Source organism: Chinchilla lanigera, unplaced genomic scaffold (genome assembly GCF_000276665.1).
Source record: "Chinchilla lanigera isolate Chin_1 unplaced genomic scaffold, ChiLan1.0 scaffold00085, whole genome shotgun sequence".
In the NCBI taxonomy this organism is placed as follows: Eukaryota; Metazoa; Chordata; class Mammalia; order Rodentia; family Chinchillidae; genus Chinchilla; species Chinchilla lanigera.
The window spans coordinates 3,545,500-3,564,800 of NW_004955486.1; the positions used below are offsets into that span (position 1 = coordinate 3,545,500).

Consider the following 19,301-nt stretch of genomic DNA (forward strand, 5'->3'; position numbering starts at 1 on the left):
GCCTCAGCCTCCTGAGTGCTAGGGTTACAGGGGTATGCCACTATGCCTGGCCATCAAATGACATATTCTTAAGTAGTCATAAATTTTAAAAAAAAAAAAAACAAAATTAGAAAATACTTTGATCTGCCAGGCGTGGTGGCGCACACCTGTAATCCCCACACTCAGGAAGCTGAGGCTTGGGCTACACAGTGAGTTCAAGGGCAGCCTGAACTACATAGCAAGACCTTGTTTCAAAAAAAAGCCAACAAAAAATATTTGAGCTGAGTAGGATATGACATGCCCAGAGTGAGGGTGATACAGATACAAGAAAGGGTGCAAAAGGAATTGTTTAAGCATTCACCTCAAGAGGCAACCTGAGAAGCAACAAAAAAGGTATTCAAAGTGAAAAGAAATCAGAAGTAAATACGAAAGACCCTACACAGACATTAAAGTGATTAAAAAGAAGACATTTTGAACAACTTTATACCTCAAAAATTTAAAATCACATATAATAGGAAAGCTAACACAAAAAAAGGAAAATCAATTGAATAAAATCTATAACTAAAATATTCTCTTACTGGGAAACCTAAACCCTGATAGTTTTATCAGAGTTGATTCATTCAATTAAAGAAATAACAACAAAAAAAGGGCGTGGTGGCGCACGCCTATAATCCCAGCACTCTGGAGGCTGAGGCAGAAGGATCATTGCAAGTTCGAGGTCAACCTGGACTACAGAATGAGCTCAAGGCCAGCCTGAACTGCATAGCGAGACCTTGTCTCAAAAAAACAAAAACAAAAAAAACGTAATTCATACATGGTACAATGAACTCTTCTGGAAAATATTTTAAAAAGGAACCTTCCCTGGCTCCTTCTATGAGGCAAAATCTAAGGAGCACTTAGAAAGAAATGAAAATTATAGGCCAATCCTTCTTTTGAACAGACTCAAAAATCCTAAAGGGATATTAGCAAATCCAATATCCAATGAGATATAAAAACAGTAATACAAAAATTGAGTTTATTTCAGGAATGAAAAATGGGTTTAATATCAGAAAACCAACTGATGCAATTCAGTCACATTAAAAAAAAGTCTAACTTCCTCAACAGATACGAATTTCCTTAATATGACATCAGAGGTATCAAAAAGCTTTCCTTCCCCCACTGGATGATACACACGTAAAGGTTACCAGCAGTTCCCCCTCCACGGTCTCAGTTACCCAAGGTCAACGCGGTCAGAATAACAACGAGACATTTCCAGAGAGACAGGCCACATTCACATCTCTTAATTACAGTAGAACTGACCTATTTTGTTACTGTCGTTAATTTCTTAGTGTGCTTCAATTGTAATTTAAATGTCTTCATCTACGTGTTTGTGAAACAGGAACCTGCTACTGTAGCCCAGGCGACCCTCCCGAGGCTGGCATTCCAGTGGGCACCATCATGCCTGCCTACACATCACACTCTACTATAGGTACCCACATGCAGGAAAACTCAGGGTACACGTACGTGGGGCTTGGTAGCATCCAGGGCTTTAGGAATCGCCTGCGAGTCCTGGAACGTATCCCAAGGATAAAGGGGTGCAGTGTTCCCCGTATTTCTATTGGACATTTTACTAGAAATTATAGCCAGTCAAGCTCAAGCATGAAAGTATCAGAATGGAGGAAAGAAAAAGAAAAAAAAAAAGCCTGTCATCATTCACAGACAACAGGATATTTAGACAAAAAACCCTAAAAGAATCTATGGAGTAACTATTATAGTAAGTGATTTTAGCATTGTAAATACAACACAGTTTCTTTAACAGCCAGACTAGACCGAAGAGTGGAAGTAGCCTCTCTATTGTTACTACCCAAATGTTCAAAAAAAGTCTGCCAGCCCCACACTCCTGGGACTTCCACCTGGCCGGAAGTGCCAGTGCCCGGGACGAAACGCTGGGAGCAAGACGCTGGTGAGGATGTTGGGCAACCAAGTCTGCTATCCGCTACCTGGACTCTGCAGGCCACAGGGTGACAGGTCTGAAGGGGAATCGCCAGCTGGCAGGAATAAGTTAGCTCGCTCAGGGGAAACACAATGACTGTTTCAGTCTAGACAGACAGGGGCACGCCTAGAAGCTAGGGGAACTCTTAATTAAAAGTGCCACCGGAAGCTAAACAGTGGCACACACGTGGAATTCCAGCAGTCTGGGAAGCTGAGGCAGGAGGATCACAAGTTCAAGTGCCCCCTGGGAAACTTAGCGAGACTGTCTCAAAAAAAAAAAAAGGCTTAGAATGGAACTCGGTGGTAGAATGTCCTTGGGTTCACGCTTCCAGTACAGCCAAAAAGAAAAAAAAAAAAAAAAAAGAAAAAAAAGACGTTTCCCAGTACAGTAAGACCAAACCCAAAGGAAAAAGCAAATAAGGTCAGCAGAGAGGACCAGAGAGGGTTCAGAACTCCGGGAACACTACCAGGTAAGCACCTTGGACAGCTGCGGTGCCCCGATATGGAGGCGGAGCAGGTAGTGCCCCATGACCCGTGTGCAGGCACCCAGCCCCACAGTCACACCAAATGCTGCACCCACCTGTTGAGCTCCCGGATGGCGCGGAGCCTGCGGATGTAGCGGCGGCAGCTGGGCAGGATGGAGAGGTGGTGTGCGTGCAGCGTGAGGAAGAAGCACTCCGTGGGGAACTTGGGCTCTGAGAACGGCGGCTGATCGCCATCTGGGGAGAGAAGAAGACCCCTGCTGAAATCCGCTGTGAGGCTCACCGAGGAGAAAAGCTCAGTTGGGCAGAGAAAACCACGTGAGTTCTGCACTAGCTTCACTTCCTGCCACTGGAAACCGCCCCCCCCCCCGCCCCCCGCCACCAAAGCTTAGCTATTTAGCACCAGGTGATGGAATTCAAATCAGAGCTTTGTAAAATGATAAACTGAGCTGATGCTGCGGGAGCAACTGCATCCTGTCAGCTCCGTCTATGACCATGTCTCCCGTCCCTTCTGGCTAAGTATTTATACAGATGTCCATTATCTTTTACATGTGTGTCCTGATCCATTTTATGAAACCACTCCCAGTTTTTAATACACAATTACTTAACCCTCAAAATAGAATTATAGTAATAAGCTATGATTTCACAGCCATTTCTCTGCACGTTTGTTGTTTCTAATTTCTATTACAAATAATAGCTTAAGGCTAGGCATGGTGGAACATGCCTATCATCCCAACACCTGGGAGGCTGAGGCAGGAGGATCACTGTGCATTCCAGACCAGCCTGGGCTGTAGTGAATTCAAGGCCAGCCTGGACTACATATTGAGACCCTATCTTAAAAGCCAAAAACAGGCTCATGAACAGGATGAGCTATACACAAAAAATTACTTTCTTGCCCCTTAGCTTTGGAAATATACTCTAAAAATTGGAATTATTGAGAATAATAGTATTATGTATTTTTATTTTGTTTTTAATTGACAGACAATATATGACTTATAGGGTGTATATTTTATATACTTACAGGGTGTATATTACTTATAGGGTGATCTCTTTCAGTACAGGCATACAAAGTACAAAGATCAGATCGGGGTAACTAGTATATATATCACCTCAAGCATTCATATGTTTTATACTGGAAACATTAAAAAAAAAAAAAACTTCTCTACTAGCAACGTTGAAATACACAATTAACTGTAGTTGACCATCATTACCCTAACTGGCTGAAGAACGTTAGAAGTTATTTCTCCTGCCCACCCAAGTGTGTGGCTTGTGCCTGAGGTCCCAGCTACCTGGGACGAACAGCAGGGAAAGGATTGCTTGAGCCCAGGAGTCCCAGGCCAGCCTGGGAGAACACAGTGATGCCTCAACAACCCGCCCACCAGCTGGGCACGGTGGCTCAGGCCCATAATCCCAGCACTGTGGAGGCTGCGGTAGGAGGACAGTGTGAGTCGAGGCCAGCCTGAACTACATAGAGACCTTGTCGCAAAAAACAAGACAAAACAAACAGAAAAACCCAACCCCTCCCCCACGCCCCAACTGTACTCTTGTGCCTACTTAAGCAGCCCCTCTTCCCCTTCAATAAGTTTTGTTATGAATCCCCAGAATCCACTTTAGATTACCAGATGAGACCTGCTCGGCACAGAGCAGGCCGGCCTGGAGTCACATCTGCAGGCTTAGAAATTCTGAAAGGGTCCCAGGGTTCACAGAGGGGTGCGGATTCACCGCATCGAGTGAGTAACTTCATGGTACTTAAGAAACAGACGGGGGCCGGGGATGTAGCTCAGTGGCAGAAGCGCCTGCCTGGCAAGCCTGAGGTCATGAGTTTGATTCCCAGTACCAAGGGATGAAAAAAGACACAAACGCCACAGGGACCTGTCTGTACTTAAATCGTGTGTCCTATCCCTGAGAGGAACAAGGATAACCACACCTCCCACACAGCTGTACTTCCAAGCCATCTGTTCATCAACACCTGTCTATGTCAGGAGCGCGGTAATTGGTGAGGATACATAAACTCCATCCTTCTTATTAAAATCCACAACAGTGTACGTCCCCTGATGTGTTCTGTGCACCTGTTTGTTTTGGTGAATCCAACGAGAATACTTCACCGAATGCCACCTCCGGGAGAGGCAGCGCCCTCCATGGTCACCGGTGACCCAGCGATGACCGTGTTACTCACAGAGCTCGGCCAGCCACTCGTTCACATCCTCCATGGTGGCGTTCACGCGCGTCTCGTCGTTGGGGAGCGTGATCCGACAGCGGGGGTGGAATATGTACGTGGGGTCGACGGTTTCTAACTTGATCTTCGTACTTAGCTGCTGCAGTACCCAGAGGAAATTCAGCATAAATCCATCTGTAGATACCAATCGATCGTCTGTCTGTGAAGCATAAAAAATATTCCAAATAAGGATCTGAGTAGAAATTTTCACACCACTTAATATGAAAGCAGAGCAACATTCAAACATGGCGATACCCTAAAGTCAGTGTGCAGACATAGACTGTCACCGCTGTCTTCTATCAGCAGGTGCTAGCAGTGAGCGTGGTCCACTGTGAAGGACGTCATACATTCACTCGACGGACTTCAGAGGGAGCCTGAGGGTCAGTAATATGCTACGCAAATTTTATAGAGGAGGGAATGCAGGGCCAGAGAACTTAAGCGATTTGCTCTAAAGCCTCCATATTAATAAGCAGAAACACAAGAAGCGTTGCCTCCTTTCCCTTATTTCCCTGTTTAAAAAAAAAAAAATCAGAATAAAAGCTGGGGATATAGCTCAGTGGGAAAGTGTTCGCCCAGGATGTGCAGGCCCTGGGTTCGACTCCCAGCACTGCAAAAAATAAACGAAACATCAGGATGACGGATTCTGTTTGTTACCATGTGACATGGTGTTGCGAGCTGACAGCACAGCCTTGCGTTAACGATCTAACGATGACAGAATGACAGTCAGCACCTGGGGAGGCAGCACTCAGTACCAACCCCGCAGCCTCACTTACAATGAAGGCACAGTTAGGTGTTACTATGATGCCATCAGCAGATGGGGAAACTGAGGCACACCTCTAACTGTCTAAGCTGCCACCTTTAATAAATGATGGGACCACAACCAGAAATCATTATGTCTATATACTTCCCTATATATATTTTTTTGCTTCTGTCATATAATTTAATATTTATTAATAATCTAGAAAGAATGTTCTTTTTCATTTTGAGACAGGGTCTCATGTAGTTTAGGCTGGCCTTGAACTCACAGCGGAGACCAGGCTGACCTTCAACTTGTGGCAATCCTCCTGCCTCAGCCTTCGAGTGCTGGGAAGGTATGTGCCATGGCTTACACACAGACCTGTATGTTGGACTTACACTGAAGCTGGTTCATTTCTACCTTGGAAGCTTGCACACATTTAGAAGAAGGCTCTTTTCTCAGCCTTGCAGGGCTGGCTCTTTATCAGGTAGGGCCCTGATCAAATGTCACCTCAGAGAGACCTTCCTGCTCCGAGATCAAATCACCCCACCCCTCCCTTCTAGCCCTGTGGGTACGCACAAGTCCTTCCCTCTGCTTTATTTCCTTTATGGCTTTCATTTGCATCAACTCACTGACCCTGAGAGCTCTCGGTTCGGTCAAGACTGCTCCCACATCCCAGAGCAGCGTCAGGGGGAGCAGGTGACGAAAGCGGGCTCAAGAACCCTACCTGCATCTGCGCCTTCTTCATGTTGGCGTTGACGACAGCTGCCATGTAGCCGAGGGCTGCCTCCCGGGTCTCCCCGTTTAACAAGATACTATGCAGAATCTTGAAGAGCTCTTGCTGCAGTTATTTTTAAAAGGAAGAGAACAATGAATCTCATTTTGAACACTATTCCTTCTGTCCCCCTACTTCCAGAACAGCTGGCCTGTCCTCCACTCTGTCCCCTCTCCCACTTCCAGTCCCTTCCCTTCCAGAGAGGCCGGCTGCAGGGGGATGGAGGGCTATGTGTACACCAGGTGTCAAGGGACCTGGTAGTAGAGCGCAAGTGGAGTGGAGGAGGTGTGGAGTTATGGTTCTAATAAAACATCTTTCATTACTTCCTTTCCACGATCAAAATTCCCTTGTCACCCAAGCCTGTGAGCTCTTTGCTTCTATGCTCAGAACTGAAGACACTCTGGGATACGCGGTAGGGATTCGCGCAGACTCAGAGCTCCCATCACCTGCACGGTTCAACTGGCTGCACCAGATGCAGAGAGAGCAGAACCCTAAGGGGCAGCTACGAGAGAGGCGGTGCCAGTTAGCGGTGGCTACTGTTCAAGGCTTAGCAAGCTGGGCCACCGCGGATCTCCAGCACAACAAAACAGAACAAAAAATTTAAAAGATGTCTGTGCCTTATATATAGGAGGCTTTCCTCCTTTAAAGCTCAACTGATTTAAATTATTTACTTACTTATTTATATATTTGGGGGGCTTTTTTTGGAGACAGTCTCATCATGCAGTTCAGGCTAGCCTCAAACTCATGGCAATCCTCCTGCCTCAGCCTCCCGAGTGCTGGAATTATTGGTGTGTGCTACCATGCTCAGCTTGAAACTGACTTTCCTACCCGCTACCCCATCCCCGGTACTGGGAATCAAACTCATGACCTTGCGCTTGCCGGGCAGGCGCTGTGCCACTGAGCTAAATCCCCAGCCCCAAAACTGACTTTCAATAGCATTTGTGAACCGGGCAGCCTCCTGTGCACAGAAAGGAAGGGGCTCCCCAGCTGCAGCTCCTGCTCCACTCCTTGCTTCCGTCCCTTCCACACCTACCCTTCCCAGCTCCAAGTAGTGCTGCAGGGACTGGCTGACCACGCGCGTGTTCTCCAGGGTAATGGCGGGCCCCGAGAAGTATTTTTCAACCACTTTAATCTGGAGAGAGAAGGAGCACGGTGGCACATAATGCACAGCTGGGAAGGAATCTGAACAAAACAGCAGCGAGGGCAAATGGGCACTGGACTTACGTCGTCTTCGGCAAAGACGGAGAAGCTGAAGAAGGCTCCCAGGTACGACAGTCTCTGCAGCTCCCGCCCCGAGCCGGGGCTTAAGGGTTTTGGCAACCACAAGGGCAGAGAGGCAACCTGTGTGGGACATGGAGGGAGGTCAGTCAGATGCTGAACACGAAGGCGAGCAGTGGGGGCACGGCCTGAGCCCCGGTGGCACCTGCTCAGTACCAGGGCTAACGCTGCCACCCCAAAACACAGGCACAACTCTCTTAGGATCCCTGGTGGCATTCTCTCACCTGGGACAGGAAAACCCTCTAGCTCCGACAAGTGTACAAGACACTCTTCGGTGGAGTTGGAACAAGCCGTGCTCACCCTACCCAAAGGACTGGAGTATAAACTAGGATTTGTTCCTCTACTTGTACAATACTGATCCCCCCATAAAAATAAGAAAGCAAACAACTCTGTTGCAGGAAAAACCATAGTTAACAGCAAGGTAATAGCTGAGAGCTCCCAGGTCCGGAACCTCCAGCTCTGTCCTAATCTCCTCCCCAGAGTTCTTTTAGCTGATGTGACTGAGCGAACGGCTCTCACGTGGTGACACCCTGACAATGTGCGCGCATGCGCGGGCGAGGCACTTACCAGATTGCACACGGGGTGCGTCTTCCCAAACTTGGTTTCACAGAGTTCACCTAATGCCTAGAGATAAGATCAGACGGGATCACTGATATGCATTGCATCTCCAACTGCTGCAAGGAACAGCTTAAACTGCGGTACACCTATCTGTGCCTTCTCTCAACTATGGTGACAGCTTTGTGACGTTTTACTACTTAATAAACTACTAATACACATGCAACTGTAAAAATCAAACTGTACCATCGCAATAACCCCTACTGACATTTTGATTAACAGTTTTCCAGACATACTTTTGTGCATATAGAGCCTTAAACGTGTATGCTTATACAAAAGGCAAGGTTTCGCTTTACATCTTTCCATGTCAAAATACGTGTTTCATAAACTTTAGTGGCTCTCTTGGCAGCGCTGCCAATGCTACACTCAGCATTTAGCAAGCCTCCCAATTCAGAACACAGAGAAAAGCACAACTCTCCTTGGGCATGCCAATCATCCCACCTTAGAGGATTATGATAAACAGTTTTTAGGGATGGAGACAATTTCACGTTGTCATGGTGATTCAACAAAACAATGCCGAATATCAACTGAATTGTCTCTGTGATTCAGGCACAGCTATCACTGAGCTGCTAACCAGCGAGGGAAGCCTGCAGGTTGGTGCATTCAGGCGGAGGCTGCTCTGAGAGCCCGGGACGCTCAGGGAGCTGTCTTTGCTGTACATGAGGGTCACATGGGAAGGCTTAAAAATCCGAATCCCACCGGGCATGGTAGTGCGCTCTGATAATCCAGCACTCAGGAGGGTGAGGCAGGAGGACCACTGTGAAATCAGGGCCACCCTGGGCTACATAGTGAGTTCAAGGCCAGCCTGAATTACAGAGAGAGACCCTGTCTTAGAAAAAAACCCCAAACCAAAACAAATCCAGTAAAAAAATTCCAATCCCATGCCGTACCCTCTCCTATTCAGTCACAGCGCCTGAAGCTGACCTGGGCCCCAGCAGCAGGAAAGGCCCCTCAGGTGACCCTCCAGCAGGGGACACAGTGGGGTCCAACAACCTACACAGCAAGCCCAGCTACCTCCACACTCAGCTCCTGCTCTCTGCCGCTTCGCGCCTCTCACTGCGCTTCCTGGCCCGTACCCCCGTTATCACGCAAGAATCAATAGAGGCCCCAACTAAAATCGCTGGCTACTACGATGCGGGCTTGGTCTCTTACCAAGGACATGCTGCTGACATCTGACACTGAAAGTGCCCCACTGAAATATGAGACTCATTCAAACCATAACCAAAAAGCCAACAATTCCAGAAGGAATATTTACCTAATATGGTGACAACTAGCATTACCTAAAGTATTTCCTGACCAAGCTCTCCGTAATGATGTTACGCTACCTCCTGTTCTGTCTGCCATGGACACAGTACGTAAGGATTAATATATTTTTACTAGGAATCTGAATAAATGCACAATGCAAAGAACCCCAACATAAATTCACTCAAATGAAATTTTTTAGAAGAATTCCTGCCTCATCTTCTAATTTCCCAGTTGTCACATGACCTTTTAGCCTGTTAAGTGTTTCGTTAGTTCTGATTTTTTCAAATTGGACAAATGTCAGCCAGGCATGGTGGTGCCCTCCTGTGATCTCAGCACTCAGGGGGCTGAGGCAGGAGGATCCCCGGGAATAGGAGGCCAGCCTGAACTGCACAGTGATACCCTGCCTCTAAAAGACCAAAAGCTGGGGATATAGCTCAGTGGCACAGCACCTGCCTGGCAAGCGTGAAGTTGTAAGTTCAATTCCTGGTACCAAAAAAATAAAATAAAATAAAATAAAATAAAATAAAATAAAATAAAATAAAAATAAATAAATAAAAGACCAAAAAAAAAAAAAGAGACCAAGACGAAAGTCCCCTTTGTGGCTGCCTACCTCTGTGTCAGCGTTTGTCTCAGTGTAATCACCTCACTGCTGTGTAGTGACTTCACTTTGCAGTAGATACTGAGGACCTGGTCTTATGAGCTCCTGAGCTCATGGTGTAATGCAGTCAAGTCAGTAGAACAGGTAAAAGGAACGCATTCGGTAAAATAAAATCAATTCTACCACGGTGTCGTTTACCAGGCTGTACCACTGGTCATTCAGGAAATGCAAATTACAACAATGCTGAGATTCCATCCTGTTCCGGAAAGAACGCCTGTCATCAGGAAATCAACCAGTAACAACTGCTGCTGGGGCAGTGGGGAGGGAGAACCCTTCTCCATTGCTGGTGGGCAGGTAAACTGGTACAACCACTATGGAAATCAGTGTGGAGATTCCTAAAACACTGGACCTAGGGTTCCATTTGACCCAGCTGTTTCCGTTCTAGGCTCTTCCTGATAGAGTTGAAAGCATTATACCACAGTGACATGTACACACCCACTTTTACAGCAACTCATGACAGCTGAATCTTGGAGACAGCCCATACGCCCATCAACAGATGAATGGATAAAGAAGATGTGGCTTTTATACACAATGGAGTACTACTCAGCCATAAAGAAAGATAAACTTGAATTATCTGTAGGAAAATGGAGGCACCTTGAGACCATAACCTTAAGTAAAATAAATTGGACGCACAGGTTTAAATATTGCATTGTTTCTCTTGTGTAGAAACCCAAAGGGTAAATAAAGAGGACAGACATCAGGAAGTAGGAAGAGCATGTTCAAAGGGGAGGGGGCACAGGAGGGGGCGGGGGGAGGAAGGTAGGAAAAATGAAGAAAAGATAATGGAAGGAAAAATGGAAACAAAGCTTGTGGATGGGGATGGGAAGAGGGATTAAAGGGAAGGGAGGGGAATGGGGAAAAAAGAACTAAGATGTATTATGTATAGGTACAGTTTCCCTATGATGACTGTGATCAATATGTATGAATAAAAAAATAAAGTTGAAAAAATTTACCAAGTTGTATATAAACATCAAGTAAATCAACTTTTTATTTCAACAGTTTTTCCCTTCTAGTTTTAGAATAAAAAATGTTCAGTAATACTCCCAAACTTGTTTATTTACTTCCTTATTGGAAGCAGAACTCGAACTCAGGACCTTGCATTTGCCAGACAGGTGCTGTGCTGCCCAGCTACACCCGCGGCCCTTTACCCACAATTGTAAAGAAGCAAGTTCAGACACAAAAGAGTCTCTCAGTTTCCTCTTGGGTCCTCCACGGGAGCCCAGGCAGAGGCTCTGTGATTTATGACGGCGCAGAGTGCTGGGCGGGGCTGAGTTCATCTGCTTCCCAAGGAAAGCCCACAGTGAGTATATGGAGAACAGCATTACTCTGAGATAAACTGTATTACTTTTCTTAGTATGCTGCTTTGTTATTTGCTTTACTATTTTTTAAACAAATTTTTTTCAAAAATTTTATTTACGTATTATTATTATTCTTGTTTTTTTTTTTAATGTATGTGGTGTTGGGGATTGAACCCAGGGCCTTGTGCAGGCAATACAAGAGCTCTACCATCCCCAGCCCCTTGAACAAATTTTATCCCAAATACTGATGCCCATTACTCAGAGAATCGGAGGGACACCAATCGTTAACCTTATTAGTGACACATCAGGGAGAAGGACAACTTAACAGCGCAACACTACTGCCCAGGCCTGGGACGTGGGGAAGATACCAGGCTGCTAAGTGTGTCACCAAGGTGCCTCACCCGACACCAAGTACCTTCTATGGCCAGCACCAAGGCCCCATGTTTTTTTCTTCTTTTGAGACAGGGACTCGCTACACAGTTCAGGCTGGGCTCAAACTCACTATGTAGTCCAAGCTGGTGTTGAACTCACAGTGATCCTCCTGCCTCAGCCTCCCTTACAGACATGCACTACCACGCCCAACTGCCCCTTGTTTTCAATTGGAAAATAAGGTTGATCGCAGACCTGAAAGAAAAAAGTAAGTGGAAACTATTTTAAAGAAACACATCTATTGACTATGATAAAGAAAAAGGGTTTTACCATGAGGGGGTATTTAAAGTAGTCACTATCGAGGGAGCATTCTTTGGCAGCAAGAGCCAGGCCTTGCAAAATGGGGATAAAGATCTGAAAGACAAAAATCAAAATGACAAACATAAGCTTATGGAAAACACAGCACGGGCAGCAGGTCAAGCAAGGTACCGCGGCTAAACGTCCAGGCAGCGCCCTCCTCCCCCAGGAAGAAATGCGGCTGAGTCACCTCAGGCCTCCTGCTAGCAAGGCCAACCTGAGGTGACGCAGTGAGGACGCTAAGGAGGCGACAGAAACCCCAGGTAACCGCATTCTGCTCATCTCAGTGGCTCCACCAGGAGTGTCTGTCACCTGTAGTGCAACTGGCCTAAAATGTTCCAGTATTTTCTTCGTTCTGACAGTATGTTTTTAAAAAGTTCTTGCTTATTTTGAGGAAAACAAGAAAAACAGATGAATCATGGATGTTATTATTAACCTTGAGAACACAGAGAGCTGATAATGTTCAAACTGAGAAAGCAGGCTTGCACAAGAACACCTTCCCTCCATCCCAAGGGCAACTGATACAATAACCTGGTGCTGCCGCTGAAGCTGAGCACATTCAAATGTACTTAAAGATTTTTCCCACTAATCCTGGTTAATGCTATGCTCAGCTCACTCTCAAGCTTTACGAGGCACTGCCTTGAGCATGTGACTGGGCAGGCACTGGTTTGGATTCAAGGCTACTTGCATGAACTAGAAAATGCTATAAACTGCAGCTGACAGTCTGACCACCACAGGTTGGAAAATTCTCTCTCCCACCGGTTCACCCCATCCTCCCGAGAACTTTCACCATTGAAAGATGTAGAACCAATGACCTGCCCTCCCTCCCGAGTGTCTGTGGATGCCCTGAGATATTCACAGCTCTCTCGAAGGCATCAGTCTAGTTTTCTCAACTCAAACAACCAGGGAAGAAGTAATGTGCTTTCATAAACAAGCTAAAAACAGAGAGGCACGCAGGCATGGGTGTGGGCAGCATCAGGATTGTAGTCATGAAGCAAAGGCATGCAGAAGGTTCTAGAACCTCAAAAATACATTTCACAGTTGGTCCTCTGGACAAATCTTTTTAATTTTTTAGCAATGATATAAATGAAACGTGTATTGTTTCTAGTAGTTATCCTCCCTTATCCAACTAAGGGCTTAATTTATAGTAAATGGACAAAATATGACTAAGTATAATATTTTCAAACATACAAGTATTATACTATTTATGTGACCTACATACTTTAAATAGTTCTTATTTTCACATCAATGCCACTTGTCACTGATAAAAGAAAAAGTGCTATGAGTAAATATTCACTTCCAATCTTAAGTGCTTTTCACAGTTACCACAATTCTGAGACAGAAAGGTCAAATAACGTTTCTCAGCTCAGCAACTACATTTCACTGTTTCTCTCTACGCAAAACTAATGATAGCAAAAAAGATAACAATGGCTAGGACTGAGTGGCTGGGCCAGGTCAGTAGTGGACAGCTGTGATCCCAGCTGTTCTGGAGGCAGAGGCCAGAACTGCAAGCTCAAAGCCAACCTGGACAACTTAGCAAGATCCTATCTCATAATTTAAAAAAAAATTGCTGGCTGTGGTAGAGCAAGCCTGTAATCCCAGCACTAGGGAAGCTCAGGCAGGAGGACAAGGCCAGCCTGGGCTATACACTGAGTCCAAGGCCAATTTGAACTATATAGTGAGACCCTGTCTCAAAAAAAAAAAAAAAACAAAAACAAACAAAAAAACCTGGTGTGGTGGCACACACCTGTAATCCCAGCACTTGGGAGGCTGAAGCAGGAGGATCACTGTGAGTTCAAGGCCAACCTGGATTACATGGTGAGACCCTGTCTCAAAATAACAAAAGAAAAAAAAAAAAAAAGAATTTCGTGATTAAAAATAATTAAAAAATAATAATTAGGTTTATGGTGGTTGTACAACAGTGTTGGATTAAATTTCAATAAAACGTACACTTTATTTTTTTGAGTAGGGTTTTGCTATGTAGTTCAGGCTGGCCTCAGACTCACAGGGATCCTCTTGCCTCAGCCTCCTGTGTTGGGACTATAGGTATTCATTAATCACATGCCTTAAAAGGGGGATTTGGGGTGGGTCAGTGGTGGAACACTTGCCTAGCATGCTCTAGGCCACGGGTTCCGTTCCCACCACCACCATGAAAGGGGGGTGGGGCCACTGGACGCTAGTGAATTTCACCTCGATTATAAAAACTAAAGAGCTGACTTCATAAACTCTGCATACATCTGTGAATAAAATAGGAACAACAGGGCCCTTTCAGCTGACACCAGGCTGATTTTATACAGTTAAAACTATGCTAGGTTCCACCAGTGATGGCTTTTTCAATAGTCAAGTATTCTGGTTAATGCCCACTCCACCCAGAAGGGGGCTCTACTTAAACTTCCCCAGGGAGTTACTTTGTTGTCTCTGTGAAAAAGAAAAGCTCACAGCACTATTCCTGTCAGCCAACAAGGCCAACTTTAAAGATAAGCGGTAAATGAATTTCACACAGAGGGCTTGACATGTACTGGAAGGTCTGTGCTTGGGTCCTGGACTCTTCTTTTACAAACACAGGCCTGGAGATACAGCTCAGCGGCACAGCGCCTGCCTGGCAAGCATGAGATCGTGAGTTCAAGTCCTGGTACCAAAACAAAAACAAAAACTAAACTAAACTAAACTAAACTAAAAATTCAAGTCTTAAGACTATTCGACACAGAGCAGGGCAAACGGTATGAGCCCAATTCCAGCAAATGCGTCCGTTGCTCTTTCCAGTCACAAAAAAGAAATGATGAGACAGCAAATTCTACCCAAATTTTATAAATGCCCTTTCAAAAAGGGAAATGGTTCAACATATGTAAATCGATAAGCACTACACCATACTAACAGAGCCAAGGACAAAAACCATATGATCATCTCATTAGATGCAGGAAAAGCTTTTGACAAAGTCCAGCATCCATTCATGATAAAAACCCTACAGAAAACTGGAATAGGTGGTCTTTACCTCAATATGATAAAAGCCATCTGTGATAAACCAACAGGCAACATCATACTAAATGGACAAAATCTGAAAGCACTCTCTCTAAAATCAGGAACAAGACAAGGATGTCCACTGTCTCCACTCTTATTCAAAACAGTCCTGGAAACTTTAGCCAGAACAGTAAGACAAGAGAAAGAAGTAAAAGGAATAATGATAGGAAAGGAAGAAGTTAAACTATCATTATTTGCAGATGACATGATAGTCCACATAGAAGACCCCAAAAACTCCACTGAAACAACTGCTAGATTTAATAAACAAATTCTGGGACCCGGGATATAGCTCAGAGGCACAAGCACCTGCCTGCCAAGTGCAAGGTCCTGCCCTTAATTCCTGGTACCAAAAAAGAAAAAAAGAAACAAATTCAGTAGTGTAGCTGGATACAGTCAACACTCAAAAATCAATAGCCAGAGAGAGGGCCCCCGGCGCACGGGGAGCCATGGGCAGGGAGCACCAGTCTTCCGACCAGCAACTCGCTCCCTGCCGCACAGGCCCCCGGAGGGAGGGCCCCCGGCGCACGGGGAGCCATGCGGCCGAGAGCGCTGTGGCGTGCCGGCCTTTAGGCCGGCAGCCGCTGCTCAATTGAGAACTATCATGACACAGAGAAACAATGACACAATTGGCCCACCATGCACTGGCTGCAGATGTCCACCTAAGGATGGGTGTGAATCATTCAAACATGGAGAAACCCCTGGGAATACATGCTATACAACTCTTGCTCCTGCCATTGAGAACCAGAAAGGTCTAGAGCCAGCGGAGGAGCAGCTGCTAAACAAGGACTCGGAGAACATGAGAATGGGGTCAGAGGTCCTGTGGACTGGGGTCATGAGAGCTGCTCGGAAGCTGTAAACCAGGAGGACCTTGCACAATACATGCGGAGACTCCCTGGAAGCCATTCTTCTCCTGACAGTACAGGCTGTGGTGGAGCCCTGGAGAAGTCTGCAACAGGATTCCTGCTGCCTGTGCTGGCAGTTGGGGAGAGGACACTAACTGGTTGTGGGGTCCCAATATCAATGGGAGGCTGGAGAGAAAACGCTACAAAAAATGGCTTTGGCCCACCCCCCCCCGCCAAAAAAAAAAATCAATAGCCAGGGCTGGGCATGGTGATGTGTGCCTGCAATCTCAGCACTCAGGAGGTTGAGGCAGGAGGATCATTGAGTTCAAGGCCAGCCTGGGTTACAGAGTGAGTTCAAGACCAGCCTGAACTGCATAATAAAACCTTGTCTCAAAAACACACAAAAAAAAAAGAAGACAAAAAAAAAAAATAGCCTTCCTGTACTCGAATAACAAACTCACTGAGAGACAAATTAGGGAAACAACACCTTTCATAACAGCACCTCAAAAAATAAAATACCTAGGAATCAATCTAACGAAGGATGTAAAAGACCTCAACATTGAAAACTACAGTACTCTGAAAAAGGAGACTGAAACAGGTATCAGAAACAAAGATATCCTCTGCTTTTGGTAGTGAAAATGGCCATACTTCCAAAACTTATACACATTTAGCGCAATTCCAATCAAAATTCCATTCCAACAGCATATCTCACAGAATTAGAGAAAACAATCCTAAAATTCATTTGCAACCACAAATAACAGACCTATAATAATAGCAAAGCCAATTCTGGGTAGCAAAAGTGAGGCAGAGGACATCACAATCACAATCCCTGATTATACTATATGAAATTATACTATAAAGCTACTGTGATAAAAACAGTATAGTACTGGCAAAAACCAGACTCGAAGATCAATGGAACCGATTAGAAGATGTAAAAACAACTCCAGATATACTTGGCCACCTTACCTTCGACAAAGGTGCCAAATACATTCACTAAAAAGAAAGACAGTCTCTTTAATAAATAGTGCTGGAAAAACTGGCTTTGCACGTGCCGAAAATTAAAATTGTACCCTTATCTTTCACTATGTACTACACTAAATTCAAAATGGATCAAACATCTAAATATTAAAACAGAAATATTAAATCTGCTGGAAGATAGAATAGGCCAAACTCTTGGAGATATTGGTGTAAGCAAAGACTTTACGGGTAAAACCCCAATCGCACAGGCACTATCATAAAGAAGCAACAACTGCGATCTCATCTTACTGAAAAGCTTTTGTAAGACAAACCACCAACAGAGTGAACAGACAACCCAGAATGGGGGAAAAAAGGTTTGCCAGCTGTTCCTCAGACACAGGATCAAAATCGAGAACACATAAAGAACTCAAAAAGATCAGCCCTCCCAATTTTAAAGATCCACTCCAAAAATGGGCATGTGACATGAATACACACTTCTCACACAAAGACATACAAGCGGCAAACAAATATATGGAAAAATGTTCAACATCACTGGTCATTTGAGAGACACAAATTAAAACACTGAGATTCCATCTCACTCCAGAAAGAATGGCTATCATCAAGAAGTCAATCAATAACAAATGCTGGAGGGGCTGTAGGGAAAAAGGAGCCCTTCTCCACTGTTGGTGGGAGTGCAGACTACTGCAACCACTGTGGAGATTCCTCAAAAAACTAGGATTGGAGGTCCCATTTGACCCAGCTATTCCCCTTTCTGGGTATCTTCCCAGAAGAATTAAAAACACCATACCACAGTGATGTATGTGTATTCATGTTTATGGCAACACAATTTGTAATAGCTAGACCTTGGAAACAACCCACATGCCCATCCACTGAGGAATGGATAAAAAAAGATGTAGTCTTTTTATACAATGGAGTACTCCTCAGCCATAAAGAAGGATAAACTGGAGATTTTTATAGGTAAATGGATGCACCCTGAGACCATACTATAAGTGAAATAAAGCAGACGCACATGTGCAAAACACAGTATTGTCTCCCTAGTATGAGAAGCTGAAAGATAAATAAGATCCAAAACGTACAACGGATTTGGTGAAACAGGAAGAAACTGTTCAAAAGGAAAGAGAAACTGGGATATAGATAAGGAGAAAAGAAGGAAGGGAAAAGCAAAGAAAAATTATACACACACAAAAAAAAAAATAGTTAAGCCAGTTATACTACTAATTTCTCTTAGTTCACTGAAAAGAAAGGTTTGTGCTAATATTGTCTGGACAATTAAGTGCCAATAGCTTATACTCTGAGTAATTTAAAGTTAACAGTATGCAAAAACAATTGTTATTCTCCTATTATCTTGTTTTGAAATTGTTTGATTTTTTTCTCTTTAAAATAAAATTAAAAAAAAAAAAAAACAGCTTGTGTGAACACTGCTGGGGCGAAATGCTTGCTCTACCACACAGGGTATCAGACAGCAAATAAACCGCGCCACCTGGGCTCGCCTGGCAGGAGTCCTGAGACTCACATTTTATTAGCATGTATCTCGGATCTGCATTTCCATCTGACTTTGTGAAAGAAAGTACCGGGAGAGGGGCACACACGGGAAGGAAGAGGTAAATAGCAAGATAGAATAGGGCTTTCTCGGTATTGTTGTCAGAACACAACGATCCTATGTGACATGCAGACTGTCACTGATCTCATCTGGTCATTAATTTATTACTCTCACAAACTCAGTCAGAGAACTGATTAAGCACCACTCATGTGGTACATAGATGTGCATGCTGTCTTATATGTTTCCCTGTTATTCTTGTATTAAAAGGCCCTTCAAACTGAGTGTATGGTTTTCTATATTTTCTTCTTCCCAAAGCACCTAGCACAGTGCCAGGGAACAGTGGCAGGTGTCTGTAATTCCAGTACTTGGGAGGCTGAGGCAGGAGGACTGCTGTGAGTTCAAGGCCAACCGGGGCTACGCAGTGAGTTCAAGGCCAACCTGAACTACATATACATTTTCTCAAAACACACACACACACACACACACACACACACACACACACACACACTCACTCAATCAAACCAAAATACCCAGCACAGACCCTGTTTAAAGGACTCGAGGCTTGACCAACAGTTGAAACAGACACGTGCACTGAACAATGCTGCTGTCAGTCCAGTCTCCTCCAGATCAGAACCTCCAGCAGGTCTTCTCGCTAAGCAAACTGCACATGCGGGTCCCGTGTGGGAACGGAAGTTCTCGACAGAGGCTTCGCGCTGAAGCCGCGGCAGCAGAGCCCGCCATACCTGCTTGAAGACGTCCTCGTCCTGGTGAGTCGTCCTCACCAGCTCCTGGATGAAGCCGTAGGGGAGATTCCTGCACAGCATGTAGGGCACGAGGAAGGATGGCTGCTGCATGGACCTGAGGAGCCAGAGAGCCAGGAGCGCCCTGGAGTCACCATCGCGCACAACACACGGCCCGCGACACGGCGCGGCAACCCGAGCGCCC

At 45.1% G+C, this 19,301-nt stretch overlaps 1 protein-coding gene across 4 annotated transcripts in view; it reads right to left on the bottom strand.

Annotated features, from left to right (window-relative positions):
- Window positions 1-19,301, bottom strand: part of Ube4b (ubiquitination factor E4B) — a 107,164-nt gene that overhangs the window by 26,627 nt on the left and 61,236 nt on the right. For all 4 annotated transcript variants that reach the window (XM_005404021.2, XM_005404020.2, XM_013504257.1 and 1 more), the window contains 8 exons: window positions 19,100-19,214; window positions 11,952-12,035; window positions 8,004-8,060; window positions 7,383-7,499; window positions 7,192-7,290; window positions 6,111-6,224; window positions 4,609-4,807; window positions 2,531-2,669 (listed from right to left, as the gene is read on the bottom strand). In XM_005404021.2, coding sequence (XP_005404078.1) covers window positions 2,531-2,669; window positions 4,609-4,807; window positions 6,111-6,224; window positions 7,192-7,290; window positions 7,383-7,499; window positions 8,004-8,060; window positions 11,952-12,035; window positions 19,100-19,214 — 924 coding nt within the window. The remainder of the gene's footprint in view (window positions 1-2,530; window positions 2,670-4,608; window positions 4,808-6,110; window positions 6,225-7,191; window positions 7,291-7,382; window positions 7,500-8,003; window positions 8,061-11,951; window positions 12,036-19,099; window positions 19,215-19,301) is intronic.